Consider the following 24,805-nt stretch of genomic DNA (forward strand, 5'->3'; position numbering starts at 1 on the left):
CATGATTCCGGCTCCCAGAGCCCTGGAGAAGCAGCCAGAAGAACCAGACGCATCTCAGGATTCACCAAACCACCTGAGCGCTGGCAGCTCCTCTGATGTTTCCAGTGCTTCTCGTTAGGAGGGCTGTGGTGCTGGGGCTGCTCTTTGGTTCTGCCTGTGGAGCGCTGGGCTCGGCAGCGGGACTGGGTGCCAGCATGGGAAGAGCTGAGGGAAAGCTGCACAGATGCACAAGGCGCAATGGTGGCAAATCCAGTGGGGGGCAAACACTGCTGCAAAGGGTGGAGCAATAGGCAGACTCAGTCTCGCGCCCCCGGATCCCACGGGACGCTCTGTCACTGGCTGCATGCCAGAGGGCGAGGGCAAAGGAGGGGTGGGGGGCAGGGGCACCCAGACAGCACAGAGGTTACCAATGGAACCAGGGCAGTCTGCGGGTGCCACCCTCTTGTGCCCAGCACAGGATGGCCAGCATCTGCCGGGGGGGTTCTCCATGGGCTGCAGCAAGGGGAGGGGGCCAGGGCCAGGGCCAGGCTGTCCTTACAGACCCCTACCCCGCCCCCTGCCAGGGCTGGGGCTCGGTTAGCTCTCGCTAAAGGGCACCGCTTGGTACGGCTCCCAGGCAAGCAGCCTTGTCTGCACTAGGAGAAAAGGTGCTTTTCATCAGGCGGTGCCATCCCGGGTGGATGCGGCAGGGCACAGTGCCCTCCAGCTGAGGGGAGCCTGCCCACACTCGGCTGTTCCCACAAAGCCCGCTGCTGTCCTGGCAGGAACCCCCAGTGTATGCGCATGCAGCAGGGCCCCGTGCTCAGGCCCTGGGGCTGCCCACCCACTCCACAAGGAGAGCTGGGAGCAGCTCCGATGCCTCCCACCCTTTACGCCCTCCGGCCCCGTGGCGCGATCCAGCCCAACGCCCCACCCCAGCTCCCGGCTCCCTGCACCTGGGCTACACCAGCCCCTCCTCTTCCTTCGCCCCGCTTAGCTGAAGGTCTCGGATGTTTCTCCCCCTGCTACTCCCCCTCCTAGCCACGATGGAGGGAAATTTCCTCACCTTCTTGCCCGACAAGCCCTGGCTGTAGGGTGACCAGACAGCAAGTGTGAACAATCGGGACAGGGAGTGGAGGGTAATAGGAGCCTCTATAAGAAAAAGACCCAAAAATCGGGACTGTCCCTATAAAATTGGGACATCTTGTCACCCTCCGTGGCTGGTGCGTGCGGCCAAGTGGCTGATGCGGTGCACACATGGGTCACTAACCAGGCCCTGCCGCGGGCTCTCCGTCCCCTGGCAAAGCCCCTGCTGAATTCTCAGCCCTGCATTTTCATTCAGAGGCAGAAAACCCGGGGGAGACCCCCTTCCTCCTGCAGCTCTCACTTCCCAGCTCTACCCAGGTGATTAATTCCGGCTAATGAAGTGCTAATGGCCCCTCACTTCCAGCCAGTTATTTAATTAACCAATGAGAAAAAGAAAGACTGATTATCCCGAAAGCGAAAGCGAGGCGTATAATTAATGCATGGCGGGCTACAGAGAAAACAAACAGTGACTAACCAGATGAGACTTCCCTGCCCTCCCTGGGACAGGCCTGGGCCTCCCAGGAGGGCGAGAGGGTCAGTGTGCGCCCAGGAGCCCCGCTGCCCACCTGGTGCAGGAGCTCTGGCTGCTGGCAGCAACTGGCAGGCACCGTGCAGGCGAGAGAGATCAAGGGGCCCGACAAGGCAGTCTCACACACCTCCCCGGGGAGAGCGAGGCAGAGCCCCGCCCCCGCCCCCTTGCACACACTTCCCTGGGGAGAGCCCCAAGGCAGAGCCCCCCCAGCCTGGCACACACCTCCCCGGGGAGAGCGAGGCAGAGCCCCCCCCAACCTGGCACACACCTCCCTGGGGAGAGCCCCAAGACAGAGCCACCCCAGCCTGGCACACACCTCCCCGGGGAGAGCAAGGCAGAGCCCCCCCCCGCCCCCTTGCACACACCTCCCTGGGGAGAGCCCCAAGGCAGAGCCACCCCAGCCTGGCACACACCTCCCCGGGGAGAGCGAGGCAGAGCCCCCCCCAACCTGGCACACACCTCCCTGGGGAGACCCCAAGGCAGAGCCCCCCCGGCCCGGCACACACCTCCCCGGGGAGAGCCGCGAGGCAGAGCCCCCCCCTGACCTGGCACACACCTCCCCGGGGAGAGCCGTGAGGCAGAGCCCCCCCGGCCCGGCACACACCTCCCCGGGGAGAGCGAGGCAGACCCCCCCCCCCGACCTGGCACACACCTCCCTGGGGAGAGCCCCGAGGCAGAGCCCCCCCCCTCAGCCTGGCACACACCTCCCTGGGGAGAGCGAGGCAGAGCCCCCCCCCCAGCCTGGTACACACCTCCCTGGGGAGAGCCCCGAGGCAGAGCCCCCCCTCCCCCAGGCCTGGCACACACCTCCCCGGGGAGAGCCCCGAGGCAGAGCCCCCCCTCAGCCTGGCACACACCTCCCCGGGGAGAGCCCCGAGGCAGAGCCCCCCCATCCTGGCACACACCTCCCCGGGGAGAGCCCCGAGGCAGAGCCCCCCCATCCTGGCACACACCTCCCCGGGGAGAGCCCTGAGGCAGAGCCCCCCCATCCTGGCACACACCTCCCTTGGGAGAGCCCCGAGGCAGAGCCCCCCCGGCCCGGCACACACCTCCCCGGGGAGAGCCCCGAGGCAGAGCCCCCCCATCCTGGCACACACCTCCCCGGGGAGAGCCCCGAGGCAGAGCCCCCCCCAACCTGGCACACACCTCCCCGGGGAGAGCCCCGAGGCAGAGCCCCCCCATCCTGGCACACACCTCCCTGGGGAGAGCCCCGAGGCAGAGCCCCCCCATCCTGGCACACACCTCCCTTGGGAGAGCCCCGAGGCAGAGCCCCCCCGGCCTGGAGCCCCACCACACAGAAGAGGTGTCATGCCTGGGGATGGGGAGGTTGCTACCCACGGATGTAAGTGGGCTCCAACCACGGCTTTCCCTGCCAGCTTGTGAGCAGCCAGCCTGGCCTCTGGCCCAGCCCAGCGCCCTCTGAGCCAGCTTGGGGATCGCAGGTTCAACCCGAACCGTCAGTGCAGAGCAATGCACTACAGACCAGCTCCAGGCACAGTGGGAAGGGGAGCTCCGCGGAGCGCGCTCCTTGATTTGTCTCTGGGACCAGGGTGACATCCCAGGGACCCCCACTCCAAAGGGGACCGATGACAGCAGCAGCAGCCGCACCACTGGCTTATTGGCAGCTGTGGAACCAATGGCGAGACTCTCCTGCCGACGTGCCAGGAGCCGTGCTATGGTTCTCCACCTCCCTGCACCGACCCCCTGCTTCTCCACGACACCCAGCCGCCGGCGCTCCCCACCCAGCACACCAAGGGGGCTCGGAGGGTGACGCCTCGTTCTCCGGACTCTCAGCTTTCATCGCACCTGTGTCCTGGGGCAAGGGGGTATGTCTGCTTGCACCTGGGAGCCCTGGGCCACAGCCTCGTGGAGCACACAATCAGCTGGGTAGAGGTGGCTCAGGTTTGCAAGCTCCCAACCCAGGCGTGAGAGCCCGAGCCCCAGGGGTTACACAGCTAGATTCAGCGCCCCAGAGACAGCGGACCCGGGCTGGGGGGCTCCCAACACCCAGGCAGACATAACCCGTGTAACAGATGCAGAGAGCCTGGGGCAATTGCTTGGAGGACTGGGAACTACCCCCTTCCCCTCAGTGAGGGATGAACTTGGCTGCCCGGCCCAATCATTTAAATGTCAATGTTGTGAGTGGGGATGGAGAGTCACAGATGTGCCCAGCTGATGGCATGTGACAGCCCGCAGGGATGGGGGGGGGGAGTGTTTCGGAAGGTGCCTCCACTTCCAAGGCTGGCCTGACCATGAGGCAAACTGAGGCAGCTTCCTCAGGTGCCAGGCTGCACGGAAGTGCAGAAAATTGTGTCTGCTGCTGGTGCATATGTATTCTCCCTGCTCGAGATGCACAGCGATGGTGGAGTGCTGTGCTGGAGGAAGGAGGGCACAAGAGCTATAACAGGCAGGCAGGAGAAACGGTGAGAGGGAATAACAGAAAGCAGCAGGAGCTGCAGGGAGAGAGAGGAGGAGGAGTCTCTTATGTACCTCTCGAGCAGGCCCAGGAGCCTGGACTGATTCCCACCAGCTTCTCAGGGAGCTTCCTGTTTGCTGCTGCTTCCCTGAACCCACTTGAGGAGAACAGGAGTCAACTGAAGTACTAGGAGCCAGTTAGGCCCTTAAGATGCTGATATCGTCCCTCACTCAGGCCCTGCTACCAGCCTGCTTATTTGTCCCCTTCAGTTGAGTGTCACTTTAGCTGGCACAGCACAGCTGTCATGAGTGAGAGAAGAAAACGCCCCTTGGGGCAGCACTCAGAAAAGGAAAGAAAGCAAAGGAAGCTTTTCTGTCTAAGCAGGAAGGAGCTCTCCTGAGATACACAGATACAAATGTTCACGGTGAGCCTTCTGGCCCCAGTGAGGATGGGAGTGCTGAGGAGATCCTGATCTTCCAGGTAGTCAGAGTGCAGGTGACCTGGCAGCTGCTGCAGCATCCATATCTCCATCTCCAACGGATAGAACCATGCACATTCCTGAAGAAAAGTGTAGATCAGAGAAGAGTGTGGTGGAGGCGCAAGAAACAGCTGCTGCTGAGTTTAGTTCCTTCAGTCTAGATGATCCAGGACTATGGACCCACTAGAGCAGTAGCCTGAGGGACTTCCTCGTACTGCATGGGCCACAGCAAGTGAAAAACTTCATGTTCCTCAAAGACAATGAAAATAGAAGTTTCCATCCAACACATCACTGGAGTGAAATCCCCAACGGTGACAAAGTGGAGAGGCCGGGGCTTATGTATTCAAAACCCAGAATGCTGCATACTGTTTTTGTTGCAAACTCTTCCAGTCTAATGTTCCAGCCACATTGGGATCTACAGAAACAAAGGACTGAAAAATCTGGCTAGAAATCTGGCATGCCATGAGAAGGCAGCAAATCACCAGAGAGCATTCCATAGGTGGAAAGAGCTTGAGATGAGACTAAGGTTAAAGGCCACCATAGATGATCAGCATCAAAAGAAGATTGCATCAGAGTCTCTTTACTGGCAAAATGTTCTGAAAAGGCTCATTGCCATGGTGAGAATGCTTGCTACCCAAAACCTAGCACTGCGTGGCACTTCAGATCAGCTGTATGTGCCAAACAATGGAAACTTCCTTAGAATTGTGGAGCTGATCTGATGGCTGAGTTTGATGCTGTACTCCAGGAGCATCTAAGGCCTTGGCTACACTCACACTTTACAGCGCTGCAACTGGGGTGTGAAAAAACACCTCCCTGAGCGCTGCAAGATACAGCGCTGTAAAGCGTCAGTGTAATCAGGGCAGCAGCGCTGGGAGCGCGCGCTGGGAGCCGCGCTCCCAGCGCTGCACGCTACACCCGTAAGGGATGTGGTTTACATGCAGCGCTGGGAGAGCTCTCTCCCAGCACTGCCGCTCTGACTACACTCACACTTCAAAATGTAGCCATACCCTAAGAAGAGTCACCACCCAGGAAATGTACACGCACCACTACCTTGGAAAAACAATTCTAAATGAGATCACACAGTTACTGGCAACAAAAGTCAAACAGAAGATTGTGGCAGATCTGAAGTCAGCCAAATATTACTCTGTCATTCTGCACTACACACCTGACATCAGCCATACGGAACAAATGACTTTAATGGTGCATTTTGTAACAACAACAGAACTTAGTGAAAATGTCCCTGCGATGGTGACCGTCAGAGAGCATTATCATGGAGTCCCCAGGCGATGCTCTGGAACTGCTCCCTACAAAGCCAGGCAGGACTCTGGTGAAGTCTCCTCTCTGTGAGCAGACTGTCTGCAGGGCAAGAAGCTCACACGGCTTCACCTCCTGGGTCTGACCTTGGAGCATTCAGCATCCTCTGCCCCTCCATGCGCTTCCCGCAGCGAGTCCTCCCAGGCGGGGTCCTAGGTCCCCCTCCCCACTAAAGCATCTGTGTCGGAGACAGGCGGCCCCCCCTTCCCACTCTTGTTCCTGAACCAGCCTAGCCGCTGCAGCGGGGGACACAGCTCCCTGCCCTGGTGGGCGAGTGATGGGGCAGGAGCAGCACGCAGCCAGGGCTGCGGCCCATCAGGTGCCAAGGGGCCCTGCAGTACAGCGGCTCTGCACCACCTTTGGCCTTATCCTTCCAGCATTGAAGAGTTGCTGATTTACACAGTGCCAGGTGCTGCTTGCCTGGGTAGCCAGGCAGGCAAACCCGCTACCAGCTGAACAGGCACAAGTCGCAGCTCCTAGTCCCCCTGAGCCCCCCATCCTGAGCTCACCACCTGCTCCCTGGCAGCAGTTTGCAGGGCAGGCTGCCCAGAGCACCAGTGCCCAGCCACGCCCGTGGGCCCAGGCTCTGATCCCGCATATGGGGTCCTTGTTGAAAGCTGGAGCCCATGCCCCCTCCCCACCACTGGCCTGGGAAGGGTCTAATCACCTGCCCTCTGGCCTGAAAGCAACATGGCCCCATTGTCACAGATCAGCCAGAGTGAGCGAAACCCCCAGGTTCATCTGCTCGCAGGTTGGGACGGGGACAGCAAAAGCACCTAAGTGGAGCAGGCAACACAGCCTGGACACAGGGCCCCGGGGGCACCTGTCCATGTGCCCACTCCCGCTAGGCCGCCCTGTGCTGCCCGGGGTCTCAAAGCACACAGCCCCGCTGGTGACATCAGAGCAGCTGCCCTCCCTTCATTAAATCCTCTCGCTCCCAGCCCCAATCCTCTTAGACGCCTTCTCTCCAATTGCAGCATCTTAAGTTAATATCCGGCTGAGGAGGGAGCGGCAGCGAGGGGGGGACTGAGGGGGATCTGGCCACTAATGGACACAGCCTCACCATGGCGATGCCCAGGCACCGGGCGCTCGGGGCAGGATCACCCCCTGCCCCCGAGAGACGAGTGTGCCCAAACCAAGGGGGCGGAGAAGGCAGGGCCGCCCGGAGGATTCAGGGGGCCTGGGGTCTTCAGCGGTGGGGGGACCCCACTTCGGCCATAATTTGGTGACGGGGGTCCTTCCGGTCCGGGACCCGTCGCCAAAGTGCCCTGAAGACCTGCGGCCAGGGCCATGCTGGGCGTGGGACAGCGCAAGGGGCTTCCCTAAGCCATGGCTAGGCGGAGGGAGGCAGTCCACATGAGATGAGGGGCCAGCTGGATTATTCCCTTTAAATGCATTGAAGGGCTTTCTCTGGGCAAAGCCACTTTTAACAATTTAATTTAGAGAGAAGCAATTATCCAAATGGGCCTGGAGCAGCGGCTCAGCCCTCGGATCTCGTTAGAGAGGAATGTGGGTAACCGGAGCAGCTCTTGTGTCACTTAGACACAGACTGATGGCCTGGAGGAACCAGGGGAACAGACCTGTCCAGCCCCGGGGGGTCCCCAGATGCACTGCCCGGCCCACTGGGAGCATGAGCTATTGATCAGTGGCCATGCTGGAGCTGTGCAGAGCTCAGAGGTGGCTGGAGCACTTGCCCTCTGCCCTCCTGCTGCGCTGCGGAGACGGCTGCTCCCTGCCAGGCTAGGCAGGGCTGCACGTCCAGTCGAACCGTGCTGGAGCTGGGGGGTCTGAGTAGGAGACCCGGGGCGCTCAGGACAGCTGTGGGCAAGAGGTCCCAACGCTGAGCTCAGCTGGGCCATGGGCCGGGTTACTGGGAGTGAGGGGGCGTTACCCCCCTGCCCCTGGAGGGAGGCAGCAGCCAGGCAGGACTCCTCCAGCTCAGTCCCCTGAGGCGGGGGTCAGATCTGGGCTCCTGGCCAAGCTGCTCCAGGGGCCATCTGCCCCCCCCTCCTACTGGGGGAAGGGCAGGAGCTAGCGGGAAGACTCCGTCCTAGCAGCCACTGAGCAGAGGCAGTAGCATGGGAAGCTGGTTGGGGAAAGCTCTCTGGGGGCAGAGTGAGCCGAGGATGGGCCTCTCCCACCCCCCAACCCCACCCCCAGGCCGTGCCCCTGGAAAACGCTGCCTGGCCTGGTCTGTGCCAATTCCCCAGGGCTGTTTGTGCCCCTGCCCCTGTCAGTCACTAATAAACCTCCCCTGGCTCAAGGCTGGCGTTTGACCAGCTCTGCCCCACATTGGCTCATTGCTGATGTGGGAATTGCCAAGCCTGACCCAGACACGGTCCCTCCAGCCCAGCGGCTTTCCCTGCTCGGACAGCAGCCACAGCCCAGCTGCTGCAGGGAAACAGCAAGACACCTTGCAGCCAACCATTCTGGGTTGAGCTGTCCACAGGTGACAAGCAGAGACTGGGGCTCCTGCCTGGAGGAAGATGGGGTTCACAGCCCTTGCAAAACATGTGGCTTTTGTAAGCTTTGCTTTAATGGCTCTGGCTGGTCTCATGATCTATAACGGTCCAGTCTCTTTCAAATCCTGCTAAACCCTTGGCCTCCATTACATCTGGTGGCAGTGAGTTCCACAGGTCAACTGTGTGTAAAGATATTAGCTCCCTTTCCAGGTCACTGCATGTCCCCTTAATACTTCACTAGGGCTGAAGGTGAGCAGGAGACACCATTTTTAATTCTGTATCTAAGTGAGTATGGGGGGGAGTGGGGTAAAGGACCAGGGGGCAGCCAGAGCATTGCTCCAGAGCCAGCCAGGAGAAGCCAGGTGATGGTTGCCCCATTGCCAGACTGGTGAGCTGTCCCCCTGTGATGGAGTGGGACTGTTCTTAATGTTTCCTCTAAATACTGTGTGGGTGCCTCAGTTTCTGGCCAACACTCTGTTGCCTGGCAACTAATGGCCAGGCCCTTCCCCCCTGCAAGGGGATGCTAAAGGTGTGGGATAACAAAGAGATCAGGTGACCTCCTGGCCCAGGAAAGGAACTCAGCAGAGGAGGAGGTGCTGGAGGGGGTGCCAGTTTGGGGCTGGCTGGGGATGAGGAGTGAAGTGCAGATGTGGGGGTCTGGCTCACTGCCCCCCAGAATGGACCCGGCTGAGGGGTCCCGTTCTCTGTACCTACAAGCTCTGTTTTAGACCCTGTTCCTGTCCTTGAATAAACCTCTGTGTTACTGGCTGGCTGAGAGTCACGTATGACTGCAAAGTGGGGGTGCAGGACCCTGTGGCCCCCCCAGGACCCCGCTGGGGTGGACTCGCTGTGGGAAGCGCACGGAGGGGCAGAGGATGCTAAATGCTCCAAGGAGAGACCCAGGAGGTGAAGAAGTGGGAGCTTCTTGCCCTGAACAAGTCTGCTCCAAGGGAGAGGAGGCTCCCCAAAGTCCTGACTGGCTTGGTGGGGAGCAGTTCCAGAGCATCGCCCGGGGACTCCGTGACACCCCCCAGTAGGCAGAGGGGTGCTAAGCAGAAGCCTGGGGCACAGGGAGCTGTAAATGTGGGTGATAGAGTAGAGAAAATCTTCAGCAGCCATCGTGTATTCAATGGCTGGAACAGCTCAGGCCGGCAGAGGTGTCCAATCCGTCACGGTCTCAGCCAAGCCCATCCATCTCTGGGAAGATACTGTCCCTGCAGCATCACTGCGATCGGCTCCAGAAGGAGAGTGTCAGGCTGGCACTAGCGGCAGAGAACCCTCTGCACAGAGTGCACGCACAGCCCCGACGCACACACACGCACACACACGCACACGCACAGCCAGGCTGCAGCTGCCCTCCTCAGCGGGACCGCACAGCGTCGGGCCTCATCTCTGTGGTACTGAGCTGGGGACTCTTCCAGGGGTCACCACAGCTCCCACCTTGCCTCCCGCCTCCCCAAACACCCTGGTCTTCCCCTGCCACGCTGAGAACCATCCACTCCAGAGCCAGCAGTTTGTCCTTGCTCTGAGCCAGGCCACGGGGTGTCCACACCAAAGCCTTCTCGAATTGCAGAGACGAGCCGCGCTCCACAGCCGGGCCCTGCAGGTCATGATCCCCTCATGCGCCCAAGAGGGTCACTCCCCTGCTTGATTCATGCTCACGGCACAACCCAAGGATCTCACGGCTACTGTGCAGCCAGATGCACTGGATACGTCCCAGGGGAAGGCACTGCAGTGCATGCTCTGATGTCCCCGCCCCCACCCCAGCAGGTTAATGGCTGAGGGCGCCCCCAGCAGGTGAGGTTAGCAACGACACCCCATCCTGGTAGTGGTAAACCGCTCTGGTGATGTGTGAGACCAAAGCCAGCTTTATTAACTGCAAGGTCCGATTCAAATACCTGGCAGCAGTCCAGGGCTTCGGCAGCAGGGGGTCCATTCCAGGTCTTCCGTGGCACCGAAGGACCCCACACACACACCAAAATGCCGCCAAAGAACCCCGCAGCGGACCCCCTGCCGCCGAAATGCCACCGAAGACCCCGGAGCAGACCCCCCCGCTGCTGAAATGCTGCTGAAGACCCCAGAGCGGACCACTGCCAAGTGAGTAAAAAAAAATTTTTTAAAGGTGCCTAAGTGTGAGGCCCTGGCGGGGGCCCTGGCATGCAGCCCGATTCTGGGGAATCGGGCGAATCGGCCTAAAGCCGGCCCTGTGTGAGACCGGAAGGAGGATCTCTCCCACAGCAAAGCCGGGACGCCTTGCTAACACGAGACGTTGCACGGCTCTGGTATCGCACGCTGGCCTGCCCATGCTCCACAACACATGGCTGAGGCCTCGTCCATACACAGAGCCGCTCCCGTTCAATGAGACGGTTTCAAACTGATTTAGTCAGCGGCCGTGGGGACGCTCTGATTGCTGGCTGAATGGGGCTTAGAGCAGTTTAGCTGAAGGAAATTAGGAACAAAATAAACCACTCAACCCCAAATCAGTGTGCACACGGGGGCTTGCATTGGTGCAAGAGTGCGCACACACGTGTGTATTCACAACGGTAACCAACCCCTCCAGATCAGAGCAGCGGTGCCAGGACAGATAACACGAACGCCTGCTAATGCTGACGCTGGCTCCACCCATTCCCCCATCAGGGCACATTGCAGAGTGCAGCAACCCTGCACTTGAGCTCGCCCCCTCCCTGCTTGGAGCTCTGCTCCTGCAGGGCAAACTCCTTCGGGAGCCGCTCTCGTGGGCTGCGCCGATGCATTTTAATTTGAAGCAAAGGGCAAATGTACTTAAAAGCTCAAACAGACAGAGCTATCCCTCCCCTTATGGAACGCTTCATGAATTTGCGTGTCATCCTTGTGCAGGGGCCACGCTAATCTTCTCTGTATCATTCCAATTTTAGTATATGTGCTGCCGAAGCAAGGAAGGGGTTAGAGGCCAGGGGACACCTCTGCCCGGGAAGCTGAACAAAGGCTGGGGGGAGGGAGAGTTTCAGGAGCTGGCTGGTGTAATGGAGGGGATCCCAGATGGGTCTCTGACCTCCCAATGGGGCTGTGGTGCCTCTGGGACCCCAAGATGGACCTAATTGGGGGGGATCCTGTTGTCTGTACCTGCAAGACCTGTCTTGGACTGTGTCCTGTCGTCCAAATAAACCTTCTGTTTTACTGGCTGGCTGAGAGTCTGGCAAATCGCAGGGAGCCGGGGTGCAGGGCCCTCACTCCCCCACGCTCCGTGACAGACTGTGTGTTGGGTGAAGAAATACTTCTTTTTGTTTTAAACCTGCTGCCTATTAATGTCATAGGGTGACCCCTGGTTCTTGTGTTACGAGAAGGGTAAATAACCACTTCCCTGTTCACTTGCTCCACACCACTCATGATTTTATAGCCCTCGATCCTATCCCCCCTTAGTCGTCTCTTTGCCAAGATGAACAGCCCAAGCTGTATTCATCTCTCCTCCTACGGAAGCTGCTCCATCCCCTCAGCATTTTCATTGCTTTTCTTTGCACCTTTTTAAATTCTAATATTCTTCTTTGTTTTGAGAGGCGGTGACCAGCTCTGCGGGCAGTATCCAGGTGTGGCCGTACCATGGATTTCTACAGCGGCATTATGAGAGTTTCTGTCTTCTTGTCTATCCCTTTCCTATGGTTCCCGGTGGCGTCTCTGATGGCTGCTGCACACTGACCAGATGTTTCCAGAGAATGAGCCACAATGACGCCGAGATTGCTTTATGGAAGCTGCTTTCCTTATTCTACTAGAGTTCCTTGTTCAGTGTTCGAAGAAAGCGATTTGTCACCATTCACATGACAAGCTCAACAACCCAGAGAATGACCCTGGTCCAGGATGGCAGGGGAAGGGGTAACAGCCACACCGGGCCGGAGGGGAATCTGAAGGGACTTCTCCATGGAAGGGAGCAGCAGGGTCAGCATGGGGAGATGCCCATGATTAACCCTTTCCTACATCCCACTTGGTAGGGCTCTGTCTTGTGACCCTCATGCCTGCCCCCTCCAAGGGAATGAATCCAGTGCAAGGAATTAAGAGTCACTAAGAAGCCACAAGTGGGTTCAAAGCCACCAACTGGTTCACATGGACGCAGGGAGAGATCCAGACCCACGATGCCCCTAGAGCTGGCAGGGGAGCTGGGCCCAGCCCTGCCCTCGAGGTTCATGACCCTTCACAGACTCAGCCAGTGTTTCCCGAGAGGGAGGAGCGGTGGGCGGACAGAACTCCCTGCGGGGTCCAGGATCCATGCTGCGGGTTCTGAGCGCCACAGCCCTTCTCCTGCCACAGCACGGGACACAGGATGGGGTGGGGGGTGGGTTATAGAAAAGTCATATGGCTAACCCATGTGATTAAAGTGCAGGGTCTGGAACACCTCCCCACCCCCCACCCCCACGGATTGTCCCAGCAACCGGCCGGCAGATGGATTCATCATCTCCCGAGCGCAGCAATTTATCTTAAACCAAACCACTTCCCCTAATGAAAGTACCACTAATGAGCAGAGGCAGCCAGGGGTAGGGGGGCTATCTCCTATCACCCACATGCACCCCACCCCTGGGATTATAGCATCATCTGGTCTCATTCAGGGAACGCGGCTGCTTTCCCCTCTGACAGATGGCACAGAACCTGCTCCACAAGCTCCGCCCTCTCCGCAGGGCCATATCACCCAGTATGGCCCACACAGGCACTGAAGGAAAGAGGGAGGCCAGGGGGAGCTGGTGCAGCTGCATCTCCTCGGGGCTTCGGGCAGCAGTGTTCACACCTTGCCAGTGGAGACACTTGCTCATCTGCTAAGTCAAACCCATTGTGTCAGAATTGCTGTTTCACATGGATACCCTGGGGAGGGGGGCTTACAGCCGCGCCCAGGTTGTACTGGAGACTCGCCCTGACATGGTAGCTGATGGAATGGTTTGAACACAAGTTGGGGATGCAAATACCATAAAGCTCCAGTCTCTCTGGGTAACTGGAGAGGAGTGGGAATACGACAGCACAGCTCCACTTCTTGACAGAGGACCAAGTGGAGGGAGCTGGATCCCGGAGTCACGCAGCAAAGCTGAGGCTGAAAGAATCCGATGCCTTTTGGGGGCTTTTTCCCTTTATTTCTGCATGAATTTTGTGTTCCAGTGACGAAGGGGAAGCTCTGTGCAAGTGAGTCCCCAAACTCAGCTCTGCCAGCACCCCTCAATCCCAACCCGCAGCCCCTGCTATCCCAGCCCTGGGCTCCCCCAAACACACAGCTCTGCCGGTGCCCCTCACTCCCGACCCGCAGCCCCTGCTAGCCCAGCCCTGGGCTCCCCCAAACACACAGCTCTGCCGGTGCCCCTCACTCCCGACCCGCAGCCCCTGCTAGCCCAGCCCTGGGCTCCCCCAAACACACAGCTCTGCCGGTGCCCCTCAATCCCAACCTGCAGCCCCTGCTAGTCCAGCCCTGCCCCCCAGCTCTGCCGGTGCCCCTCTCTCCCGACCCGCAGCCCCTGCTAGTCCAGCCCTGCCCCCCCAGCTCTGCTGGTGCCCCTCACTCCCGACCCGCAGCCCCTGCTAGCCCAGCCCTGCCCCCCCCAGCTCTGCTGGTGCCCCTCACTCCCAACCCACAGCCCCCCTTCTATCCCATCACTTGGGCAGCAGAAGTGTTAGGCCACTGAGACCAGACCGCTCACGTCATCGGAAGAGCGGTTGGATTCGAGGCCAAGCCGACTGCCAGCATGCTAACCACAGGCCTCCAACGCTCCCACGCCGCGTTCTGTGATCCTCACCACACACAGAGCCAAGCAGGCAGATCTGGGCTCCTCACACAGGCCCGGGAGCGGAGGGGTTACCAGCAACCCCCCTCCCCACCCCATTAGGGCACATCGCTTGAAGGCACTGTGCCCATGGGCCACGCACCAGTGTTTGCAACATCAGATATTTCAACTGCAACGACCAAAGAAACCAGCCTGGCCTCACTCAGCCTCCCACCTGCCTCTGCCCGGCGGAGGACAGGAACCAGACAGACTCGCCTCAAGCCTCACCCTCTGGAGGAAGGAAACGTCACCCTGAAAAATCAAATCCAGCTGCAGGCAGGGCCCCTCCAGGACCCTCCCCACTCAGCTGCTGACACAGGCAGTTTCCCAGTAATGAAGCCAAGTTCATTCTACCTGCGCCAATTGTGAGGAACGAGCCGGCTACACACGCTCCTCGCTGGCTCCCTAGCACGGGCCCGGCTGCCTTGGCGTCTGCCGAGTGCCTTGAGGCAGAATCCAGGAATAAACCAAACCCTGCACAACCCTACCGGCCCCTCCTCCCCGTGGGGCTGAGAATCCCAGGCCCCGGCCTGTGGACACCTCTGTCCCCGCCAGATTCTGGCCTCAGTCAGGAGGAAACAAACAAAGGAAAGCGCCATCAGATGTCCCAGTGGGACGCAACCGACTGGCTCCGAATAGGTGTGACCAAGCCAGGACAGCAAAGTGGGGAGAGCTACAGAAACCGGTGCAAGGCGAGGGGAGGCAGCAGGCAGTGGGGAGACGTTCTGGCAGCGTTAGCCCCACCCCCTTTCCAAAGGTGCAGCATCCCTTTAGGGCACAGCGCTTTGCCTGGGGATTTCTCTGCTTCCTGCTCAGCACCCGCCAGGGTCTGTCCTAAACACGCAGCCAGGGGCTGCCTCTCAGTGCCCTGGGCCCCTCTCTGGGAATGGGGCACAACTGTGTCTAACAGACCAAACGAGTGGGGTCCCCAGGGGCGACAGAACAGCGGAGAGAGAAGAGTCACAGGGACAGGGAGGCTGCGGGGCAGGCGATTCAAGGAGGCAGCTGCAAAGGAGAAGGCTCTTGCGCCAGTGCTGGGGAGGCGAGGGCTGGAGGAGAGGAGGGAGGCGGGCAGGTAGGTAGCAGGACACGTTCTGTTCTCGTTCACAGCTGTGCAGCCCCAGAGGAGAGCAGGAAGCAGCCTAGGATGCTGCCTGGTGCAAAGCCACAGAGGGGTTTAGTCAGGCAGGGCAGGGCTTGAACAGATCCCAGAGTGAACAGGGAGTCCCAGTGCGTGTTGCTTCCCCTCCTAGCAGCTGCTCCCCCACAGGATAACAGCCTACTACTGCTCCGCGCTAGTGGAGTCATTCCCTTCATGCCAGCAGCAGGAGGCTGGGGCTGTGGTGCGGGTTCCAGCCGGGTTCCAGCCCTGCCAACGATCCTGGCGGGGCCGTTCCAAGGGTTGAGAAGCAGAGTCCCGCGGGCAGAGGGGAAGGGATAACCCTGAGCGATGCACTCGGGGAGATTTGAACACTGCCCCTAAAGTGTCCAGACAAGAAACGGGGGATTCATTTTTGTACATTTCAGACAAGCTGCCTGACCCCATCTACTCCCTGGATGCTGCAGGGACCCGGCCCCTCTCTGGCGCTAACTTCCCAACCTGCTCCTGAACCTGCCCCACCATGGAGCTGCTGCCCGCTGTGCAAGCCAGATGAGCGTGTGCCCGGCCAGCCTGAACTCTGGACAGGGCTCTGCCCCCGGGCACAAGAAAGCCTCTAGCCTGCTGGAATGGAGGAGGCTCACTTAGCCAAGGACCCCACATGGAGCAACCCTGGGGGAGATTCCACCTGCAACCAGTGGGGTCAAAGCAGCCCCCTCCCCCAGCCACTGCTCTCCTCTGGGATGCAGCGATGGGGGTGTTTGGCAGAGCTCTCCCACCAACCACCACACATGCACACACACCCCATGCATGCAACACCCTGCTATGCGCGCACACACACACACACACCACCAGACACGCACCCCACAGCACACACCCTGCCACAGGCAGACCACCCGTCCCACGCCCACACACGCGCATGCTCACACGCCACACTCTGCCACATACACAACTGGCCCCCTGCCTCTCTTTTTGTTATTCTTGCCTGGGGGGGCCCCATTAATCAAGCCATGTTGCTGCTTTGCTAGCGCTTTTGGGATCCTGGGCTGAAAGCACCCCCACATTACAAACTGGGAAACTGAGGCACAGATAACGCATCACACAGCAAATCAACAGCTAAGTACAGAAGAAAACCCAGCTCTCTCCACTCAACCAGAGGCAGAGCCCTACTGATGTGATTCGTTGATTATCTAATCTGGGCCTTTGGAATGTGGTCAGGCCATGGGCACAGGCATTGGCCCGTGGTTTGCAATGAAGCCCAGAGGATCCTTAAAGGGGTGATATCCACAAGACGATTCTCCCCCTGTCTGCTGATGAGGTTCCTCTAGCTAGAGGAGAGGTGGAGAAAACAGCATTGTGAACTGGCTAGTGTGTGAATGCGCCCCCGGCCCGTCCATGAGCAGTCTTTAGAGGATAGAATTACTCCACTGTCTGTCAGAAGCCCTATACTGCTAACAGCTAGTGGAGATTTTTCTTTAGAGGAAAAAGCAGCAAAGAGTCCTGTGGCACCTTATAGACTAACAGACGTTTTGGAGCATGAGCTTTCATGGGTGAATACCCACTTCGTCAGATGCAACAGCACCCGCCAAGTTCTGTCCTAAACGCGCAGCCAGGGGCTGCCTCTCAGTGCCCTGTTGCATCTGACGAAGTGGGTATTCACCCACGAAAGCTCATGCTCCAAAACGTCTGTTAGTCTATAAGGTGCCACAGGACTCTTTGCTGCTTTTACAGATCCAGACTAACACGGCTACCCCTCTGATTCTTTAGAGGAGTATCTGAGTTTATTACCTCTGCTACCGTGAGGCCCCCAGCAACATGCTTAGCCAGAAGGTTGCTACCAATTGGTAAGACTAGAGTGATGAACAAATGAGCCAGGTCTGGGATGACATCTGCCTCAAACCCGGGTGTGTGTTTGCAGAAAATACCTTGCAGCCGACAAGGGGGCATATTTGTTTTTGTCTTATATTAGAGACTAACCTATAACTCATGTGTGAGAGATGCGTGGTCAGCATTCCTAGCACAAACCCAATTATCCCAGCTCCTCTGCTCATAAACATTTCCGGGGGGGCTCTGGGGAGCGCCACCTTAGCCTTCAGTTTTGTCTCATACTGGAAGAACTAGTTTTTTTTTAAACAACCCCTCTGTGGGCACTGAGACCCGGGCCAGACATTGCACCGTTACTAACCACACTTTTCGTTCCCACTAGATGATGGGCAGAAATGCTAAGATTTAACTGAGTCTCTGTATCTGTCCCGGGTACAGAGGGAAAGAACCGTATGTTTTTATAGGGCCAGAAGGATCCCAAACCACTCTGCAGGCTGTTTCTCTGGCAAGTGCTCATCAACCACTCCAATGCAGCTGCCTCTGGGGTGGAACACAATAGCCGCTCAATGCCTGCAGCATGCCAACAGCTGGTAGCAAAGGAGATGGAGGAGAAGGTCCGCCATGGAACCCACAGGAGGTAGAATGTAGGTACCAGAGCTGGAATTTCCCAAGACACTGGAGCGAATTCCCTGATCTGTCTGAAAGGGAACAAGGGAATTTTAATGGCCACTGGAGCTCAGGACACTGGGGTTAGGGATCTGCCTGAAGGAGGGGGAGTGTTGCCTACTAACAGTGACGGGAACCTCCTGAAAGTCTGGGGGTGGTGTGTGGGAGCACAGTCGTCTGCCCCAGAACCACAGATCAGTGCGCAGACCAAGAGTGGTGCTGCAGGGGAAAAGCCACATTCACAGCCCACATGTGGGATACTCCACTGGGACCAAACAGGGACAAGGCCCAGCAGGGACAGCTCAGTGGTTTGAGCACTGGCCTGCTAAATCCAGGGTTGTGAGCTCAATCCCTGAGTGGAGCCATTTGGGGATCTGTGGCAAAAATCTGTCTGGGGATTGGCCCCGCTTTGAGGAGGGGGTAGGACTAGATACCTCCTGAGGTGTCTTCCAACCCTGACATTCTATGAATAAGATCCATTCTGCTGGGCTGTTCTAGCCCTAGAAATGGGGCATCCAGGAAAAGCTGTAGCCTCCCTGAAGGGATATGGGTGTGACAGGGAGAAGGACACACCTTTCCTGTCCCAAGGCAGTGCGGCCCAGCAGCACTCCCAGTGCTCGGATCACATTTCTCCCCAGCCATGGGCCATGTCCAAAGAGATTCCCTCAACACCAGCGTGGTCAGCCTGCAGAGCAATCACTCCTGTTCCCAGCAGGGCTGTAGGTTATGGATGGCTTTTATTTGCTGCTAGCATCATCTAAACATCCCAGAAAAGGACTGTTTTCATTAAATGTCTCATACACCCCCCCCACACGCGACCCACTCAGACATACAGAGCCTGCCTAGACACACACCCCCATACCCATGCCCAGCAAGCACAGTGTGTGCTCACATCCCCAGCACACACCACACACACAGGTGCACCCGCTCGCACACCTGGGCCCTGGGCTGGCTTGTGCATGGCTGCTGGGGCGCAGAGGGTTAAGGTGGGCAGAGGCTCGCTGCAAAGGAGAGAGCGGGTTTAGCATCCAGGCTTTGCTCTGTGCTGTCTATACAGAGCAATTTTCATAAGCTCTTTAAATTCAAAATCAATGACCCGCTGCTGCGGGCACAATGAGATTCCACTCTCTGCACAGCATAGCGCCCCCTCCTCGCCACAGAGCGGCAAGGATGGAGAAACCTCCCCCCTGCGATCTCAAAGGGGGCAGGTTAGCCAGCTTCAGGGGGATGCAACCAGGGCTGGGGTGGGCAGCAAGCTCTTCCATCCTGTAAGTGCCACACCGTTCGCTTCTTGGGGGCAAGGGGGCACTCCCAGTGCCAGGTGCTGGCTATTGCTCCAGAGGCAGCAGGCAGAGGAGGTGCTGTCCACGGGCTGTTTCGGCTGGTGCAGCACACAGGCTCTGAAGCCTTTCCAAGTAAACGGTTCCGGTCGCTGCGGCTGGCAGGAGGCACTGCCGGGTCACCTCTCGAGGGGTCCTGGGCGAAGGACGAAGAGCCGTAAAGAGGGCAGAGCAGTCAAAGCCCTAGACTAGAGCTGCTGACTCATGAATCCGAAGCATGTTGGTTTTTAAACACCCGTGGTGCAGCCCATCCAACCCCAGGGATCAGCTAACCTCACGGTGACACTGGAGGCCCCACCTACTCGCTAACCCAGCCCGGGACTTCCCATGTCCCCACAGCTGGGTTAGAGCCTGGATAGTACCAGGTTTTAGCCCCCAGTGCAGGGATATGATCAGGTACAGGCTACACTGAACTGGGTTTGAACTGGGTCCCCCCCGCCCTCCACTACAGCTGTCGATTACACGAGGCCACATAAGCCCCCGTCTTCTTGGGCCTTAGCAACGTCCTCCATGTTCTGCACCTTTACATTTCTACCAACTTGCCGTCTGCAGAGGCAGCTGTGTGTTGGGGAGGCCGAGTGGATCCAGGATGACCCAGCGGAGATGCACACACCATGCTCTCTCCTGGGGACTCTACTGTCCATCTAAACCATGTGACTTGGACCAAATGCTGCTGTTGGCCTAGGGAATGAACACACAGCAGCGAGCCCTGCAGAATCACAGGGGCAGTGAAAGGGAGGAAAGGCAATGGCCTGACCTGGGACGGCACCACTCCACCGAGCAAACTAACCACTCGCTCAGAGCAGAGACTGGTTACTGGATGAGTGAGCAAGGTTGCAAAGAAGGGGCGTTTCCAAGCTGCCCTGGGGCAGCAGTAGAAAGCAGATGCATGGGAAGGCTGAACTGACCAGCTTTGTCTGCGCCACATTTACCCTGTCCCAGCATAAAGCAGCTTCTCTTTGCTGATGTTTTAAGGAGCAAAGTTCACCACGAAATGCGGTTTCAGTCTTTGAACCCAGTATTATAGGCTGATGGAGGGGGAATTGGGGGGAAAAGGCAGGCCTGTCGCAGGGCTCAGCACGCAGCAGCCAACTCTAAGTTAAAGCTGGAACTGCATTCTCATTAGCAACCGTGAAACATGGCCTGGGGACAGTCACTTCCCCGCTCTGTGCCTCAGTTTCCCCCTCACAACACTGGGATAATGATACTGCCTGGCTTCCCGGGGGTGGCGGGGTTGTGGGGCTTCTGGAAACACTAAGGTCTGGCTGGAAGATGTTGTCTGGACTACAGAGTTATTCCAGTCAGGGCTCTGGTACAGTGACTTGCTCACAGCCAAGTCCCAAGGAAAGGTCTCAGCACGCGAGAGATCTGAGTTTATTTTTAACTGAGGTTTGATTTAAATCCATACGGACACTGTGAAGTTCCCAGAGAAGCTGAAAGTTGTGTGGGTTTCAGGTTCCTACATGGCTCAAAAATATCTTCCTTTCAGCATCTCTCCGCCAGCAAAGCCGCTCTCCCTACATGCACAACACTGCTCAGCAAACCTGGGGGGCGGGGGGAGGCTCAACTCCCACAGGCCTCTGGAAACTCACAGTCAAGGCCTGAAGTTCACCCCCCTGCATGGCAGGAAAAGGCGCATAACAGGGATCTAGCTAGCTATGTACGTGGATGACGCCCTCGTCCCAGGATCTGACCATCACTTGGTATAAATGGATTCATCTCCACAGCCATCCCAGGAAGTAGGTCAGGAGCATTAATCCCATTTCACAGAGGGGACAATCAAGGCCCAGAGAAATGGTCCATCACACAGGGGGCACGTGAACCCAGAGCTCCTGCCGCCCAGTCCAGCATCTTCACCACAGGACCAGCCTTCCTAAGGAGCAAACGTGCCGCAAGGCCCTGGCACAATGGAATTCATCAGACGGGTGCGCTCGTCCGCACTCCGGATTCCTGGGGAGCGGCTGTGTTTAAATCCGAGCCCCCAGTGTTAACGGAATGGCAGCTATCCTGGGCCCCTGTGGACTGCAGCTTCACCTGGGGCCCGACTCCTGTGCCCTGCACCTTGTGTCGGCATCTAGCCCTGTGCAGAGCAGGTGGCACGCGCTGCCAAGCTGATCTGGGCTCTGAAGAGGAATAGCGTATACCCAGCCCAGGGCGGCTGCACCTCTGGGCACCTGAAAACAACACCCCTGTCTCTGGAGGAAGGCAGAGAGCACCTGGCGGGGGGGACAGCCAGCTCCTTGGGGAAACCGCGCCGTGTGCTGCCAACACCACCCCCTGCACAAAACCCACCAGGGCAGAGCGGGAACAGCCAGGTTCCTGCCAAAGGAGGGGAATTCCCTCGCTGCCCCGGATGCAACGGGCAAGGCTGGAGGGATCTGGGGGCCTGGCACTGGGGCAGGAAGAGCAGTACAGAGCAAGGGGAAAATCCATCCCTGGTGGAACGTCACTGGAGTCCCGCCCGGGACGGAGTCAGGTCTAGGGGGCAGTTGCTCCCCCAGGGACGTTCCATGTGCAGGCGGCTCTAGGCAGACAGAGGGAGGGCGTGCGGAGGAATCAAGGATGGCTTAAGGAGCGATGCCAGCAGCAGCTCTGCCCAACGTGCCTTAGCCACCCGACTTTCCGCCAACCTGGCAGCAGCAGGACAGGGTCCTTTCGCCCTGGGGAAGAGCCCCCTTCTCTGGGAGGAAGACAGGGTCCAGCTAGCGCAGTGCCCTGGCTTCGCTGCACAGGGATTTGGGGAAGAACCCTTCTGGCCAGCCCCATACCAGCCGGAAGGTCTCCGGGCACTGCCAGGCCACGGGCCCTTCCCCAGCCCCAAGGGTGCCACCGGCAAACAACTCCCCCACTCGCACAGACCCAGCCGCCTGGGAATCGCCCCTTGCACATATGCACACGCACGCATGCACACGCACACGTGAACACACGCACACATGCACACATGCACACACGCGTGCACACACACCTCTGTCACTAGCCTATTTTCCAGGCTTAACTTCAGGACGCCTCATGTGGAAGCAGAAACATCCTCCCATCCCCACCTGCAATCGCTCCCCATGGTCGTGGGAGCAAAGCCCCCGGGGCAGGGTCCCCCCCTTCTCCTAGAGAAACTTTTTGCAGGACAAAGACACAGAGGTGGGGAGGGGTCCCGGGGGGCAGGCCGGGGCTGGGGGAGGGAAGGGTCCTGCTGGCCGGGGCAGGCTGGGGCTGGAGACCCGGCTGCGCCCCGCACCGTGCTGCTAAGCGGATGCTGCACCTTCCCCCCCGGCCGGGCAGGACTCACCCGTCAGCTGGTCGTAGGAGCCGTCCAGGTCCCTGGACTCGGCCAGACTCTCCTTCCTGCCCTGGCTCCGCATCCTGCCGAGACCGCCGCGGGGCTGGGACCGAGCCGGGCGGCCCCGCTCTAGCGGCGGGCGGGCGGGCAGGAGGGGAGGGGGCCGGGCGCACCCCCGCCCCCTGCTCCGGGTCTCCTCCGCTCTGGCTGGGCGAGGAGGCGGGGGTGGGGGGAGCTCAGGGATGGGGGAGAGCTGGGGGGGGGGGGCAGGGACTACTGCGGGGGGCGGTAAGAGGCAGGGGTTATGGGGCTGCTCGGGGGAGAGGGGCTGCTGGGGGGCGGTAGGGGGCAGGGGTTATGGGGCCGGGGCTGCTCGGGGGAGAGGGGCTGCTGGGGGGCGGTAGGGGGCAGGAGTTATGGGGCCGGGGCTGCTCGCTGGGGAGAGGGAGCAGGGACTGCGGGGGGCGGTAGGGGGCAAGGGCTATGGGGCTGCTCGGAGGAGAGGGGGCTGCTGGGTGGCGGTAGGGGGCAGGGGTTATGGGGCTGGGGCTGATGGGGGTGGTAGGGGGCAGGGGTTATGGGGCTGCTGGGGGTGGGAGGAGGCAGGGACTGCGGGGGGCGGTAGGAGGCAGGGGTTATGGGGCTGCTGGGGGTGGGAGGAGGCAGGGACTGCGGGGGGCGGTAGGGCGCAGGGGTTATGGGGCCGGGGCTGCTCGGGGGAGAGGGGGCTGCTGGGTGGCGGTAGGGGGCAGGGGTTATGGGGCTGGGGCTGATGGGGGTGGTAGGGGGCAGGGGTTATGGGGCTGCTGGGGGTGGGAGGAGGCAGGGACTGCGGGGGGCGGTAGGGCGCAGGGGTTATGGGGCCGGGGCTGCTCGGAGGAGAGGGGGCTGCTGGGGTGGCGGTAGGGCGCAGAGGTTATGGGGCTGGGGCTGCTCGGGGGAGAGGGGGTTGGAAAGGGCTCGGGCAGGGGCACCGATGGGGGGGCCCGGGCTGGGGCTGCTCCCGGGGGACCCGGCAGCCGGGGGCTCGGGGGCTGATGCGGTGCCTCTCCCGCCTCCTGTCCAGGGGCCGCCCCCGAGCCCCCCGCCCAGGGGCCCCGGCTCGGTGCGCGGCGCGGGGGAACTCGCCTCTCGGAGCCCGGCTGCGGGGCTCCAGCAGCAGGTGAGGAGCCGGGTGCAGCCCAGCCGCGTCTTGCAGCCGCCGCCGCTTCTCCTCCCCCTCGGCTCCGCACGCAGCCTCCGCGCTCCGCCCGGCCCCGCCAGCCGCCCCGCCTGCGCTGCCCCGGGGCTGCTCCAGAGGGGAAACTGAGGCACGGCTGGGGGCGGGGGATTTGCCCTCACACGTGGGTGCAAAGCGCCCCCGCCGAACACGTGTGGTTCTGGCCGGAGCCCCCCGCCCCTGTGCAAGGCCAGCGCTGATCCCTCCGGGCACGGACCTGGGCATGCACACGTGTGTGCACCCAGCGCACAAACATGCCCACACGCCCACCCAGGGCCGGCCCTAGGCAAATAGCACCCCAAGCACGGGGGGTTTTCGACGCGCCCCTTCATTCCTTAAACTTCTAAACACCTTGTTTTGGTATTGCACTTGTAGCCCATTTCACGGCACTAGTGCACGATTTGCACGCGTGATTTATCCCTGTCATGTACAATGATACATTTGCACGTTAGGATCTGTACAACAAAAAGAGCACCACAAGCCCGGCACCCTAGATGGTCTCCGGGTCGCCTGTCCCTAAATCCAGCCCTGCACACACGAACAAATCCATATGCATGTGCTTGTGCGATGACCACACGCTCCAGAGCCCAGCGCTGCACCCCCCTGGCGACAGTGCAGGGGGGTTCAGTCCTGTCGCTCAGTGCCCCAGGGGCAAGGGCGCACCCCACGGTGATGAACCTGCTATGAGAAGCCAGGCAGGACTCTGGGTGAAGCCAGCTGCTGACACGGGAAGAAGCCGGGAACCTGGACAACTGTGAAGCCGCTGGCAGGCTGAGGTCCCCGCTCTGACAGGGAGCTGCTGTGCACCCCTGGCCCAAGGAGAGAGGGTGCTACCGAGCACCCCAGGGGAATGGCCCAGAGCGCAGAGCAGAGCAGCCACTCGCAGTGGTGGGTGCCGAGCGCGACCTGGTCCATTGTCACCCTCCTTTCTCACTCCACCCTAGGCAGTGTGGCCAGCTGGCACGAGGAGTGACTGGTGTGGACGCACAAGCAGCTGTGGGTGTGGCTGGATTCAGGGCCAGTCTGGCAGCCTATTGCCCCAGTGCCACGCAGAGGGCACCAGGCCGGGTTACCGGTGCTAGGCACCTGTGCTCTGGGCTAGTGGCAAACAGGCAGCCCCACCTCTCTAGAGCACCGAGGGGGGTCTCCGGTGTCCTGGCAAGACAGGGCGCTGTGCAGAAGGGCGCCCCTAGGACAGTGGGCCTTACACAGGGCCTCGGAGGTGGCAGGCCAGGCAGACACATGAGGTGCTGAGGGGGCTTGAATAACCTGCCCCCCTCTGTGCAGCCACTAGACGCTGTGCTGGGATTTGTGGAACTGGAGCAGGACGCAGAGCATTTGGCAATGC

At 59.9% G+C, this 24,805-nt stretch overlaps 2 protein-coding genes and 1 non-coding gene across 5 annotated transcripts in view; 1 reads left to right on the forward strand and 2 right to left on the reverse strand.

Moving 5' to 3' along the window:
- Nucleotides 1-22,353, reverse strand: part of KCNIP2 (potassium voltage-gated channel interacting protein 2) — a 134,568-nt gene extending 112,215 nt beyond the window's left edge. For all 3 annotated transcript variants that reach the window (XM_050958216.1, XM_050958212.1, XM_050958213.1), the window contains exon 1: nucleotides 22,248-22,353. In XM_050958216.1, the coding sequence (XP_050814173.1) occupies nucleotides 22,248-22,320 (73 nt within the window). In that variant the 5' untranslated portion in view covers nucleotides 22,321-22,353. The remainder of the gene's footprint in view (nucleotides 1-22,247) is intronic.
- Nucleotides 1-24,805, forward strand: part of LOC127053435 (uncharacterized) — an 86,711-nt gene that overhangs the window by 47,556 nt on the left and 14,350 nt on the right. The gene's annotated exons all lie outside the window — the stretch shown is intronic.
- On the reverse strand, nucleotides 11,079-11,181 carry LOC127054625 (U6 spliceosomal RNA). Its single transcript, XR_007775301.1, has one exon. It is a non-coding gene; the product is annotated as a U6 spliceosomal RNA (small nuclear RNA).

The sequence above is a fragment of the Gopherus flavomarginatus genome, chromosome 6, assembly GCF_025201925.1.
Source record: "Gopherus flavomarginatus isolate rGopFla2 chromosome 6, rGopFla2.mat.asm, whole genome shotgun sequence".
Classification (NCBI taxonomy): domain Eukaryota; kingdom Metazoa; phylum Chordata; order Testudines; family Testudinidae; genus Gopherus; species Gopherus flavomarginatus.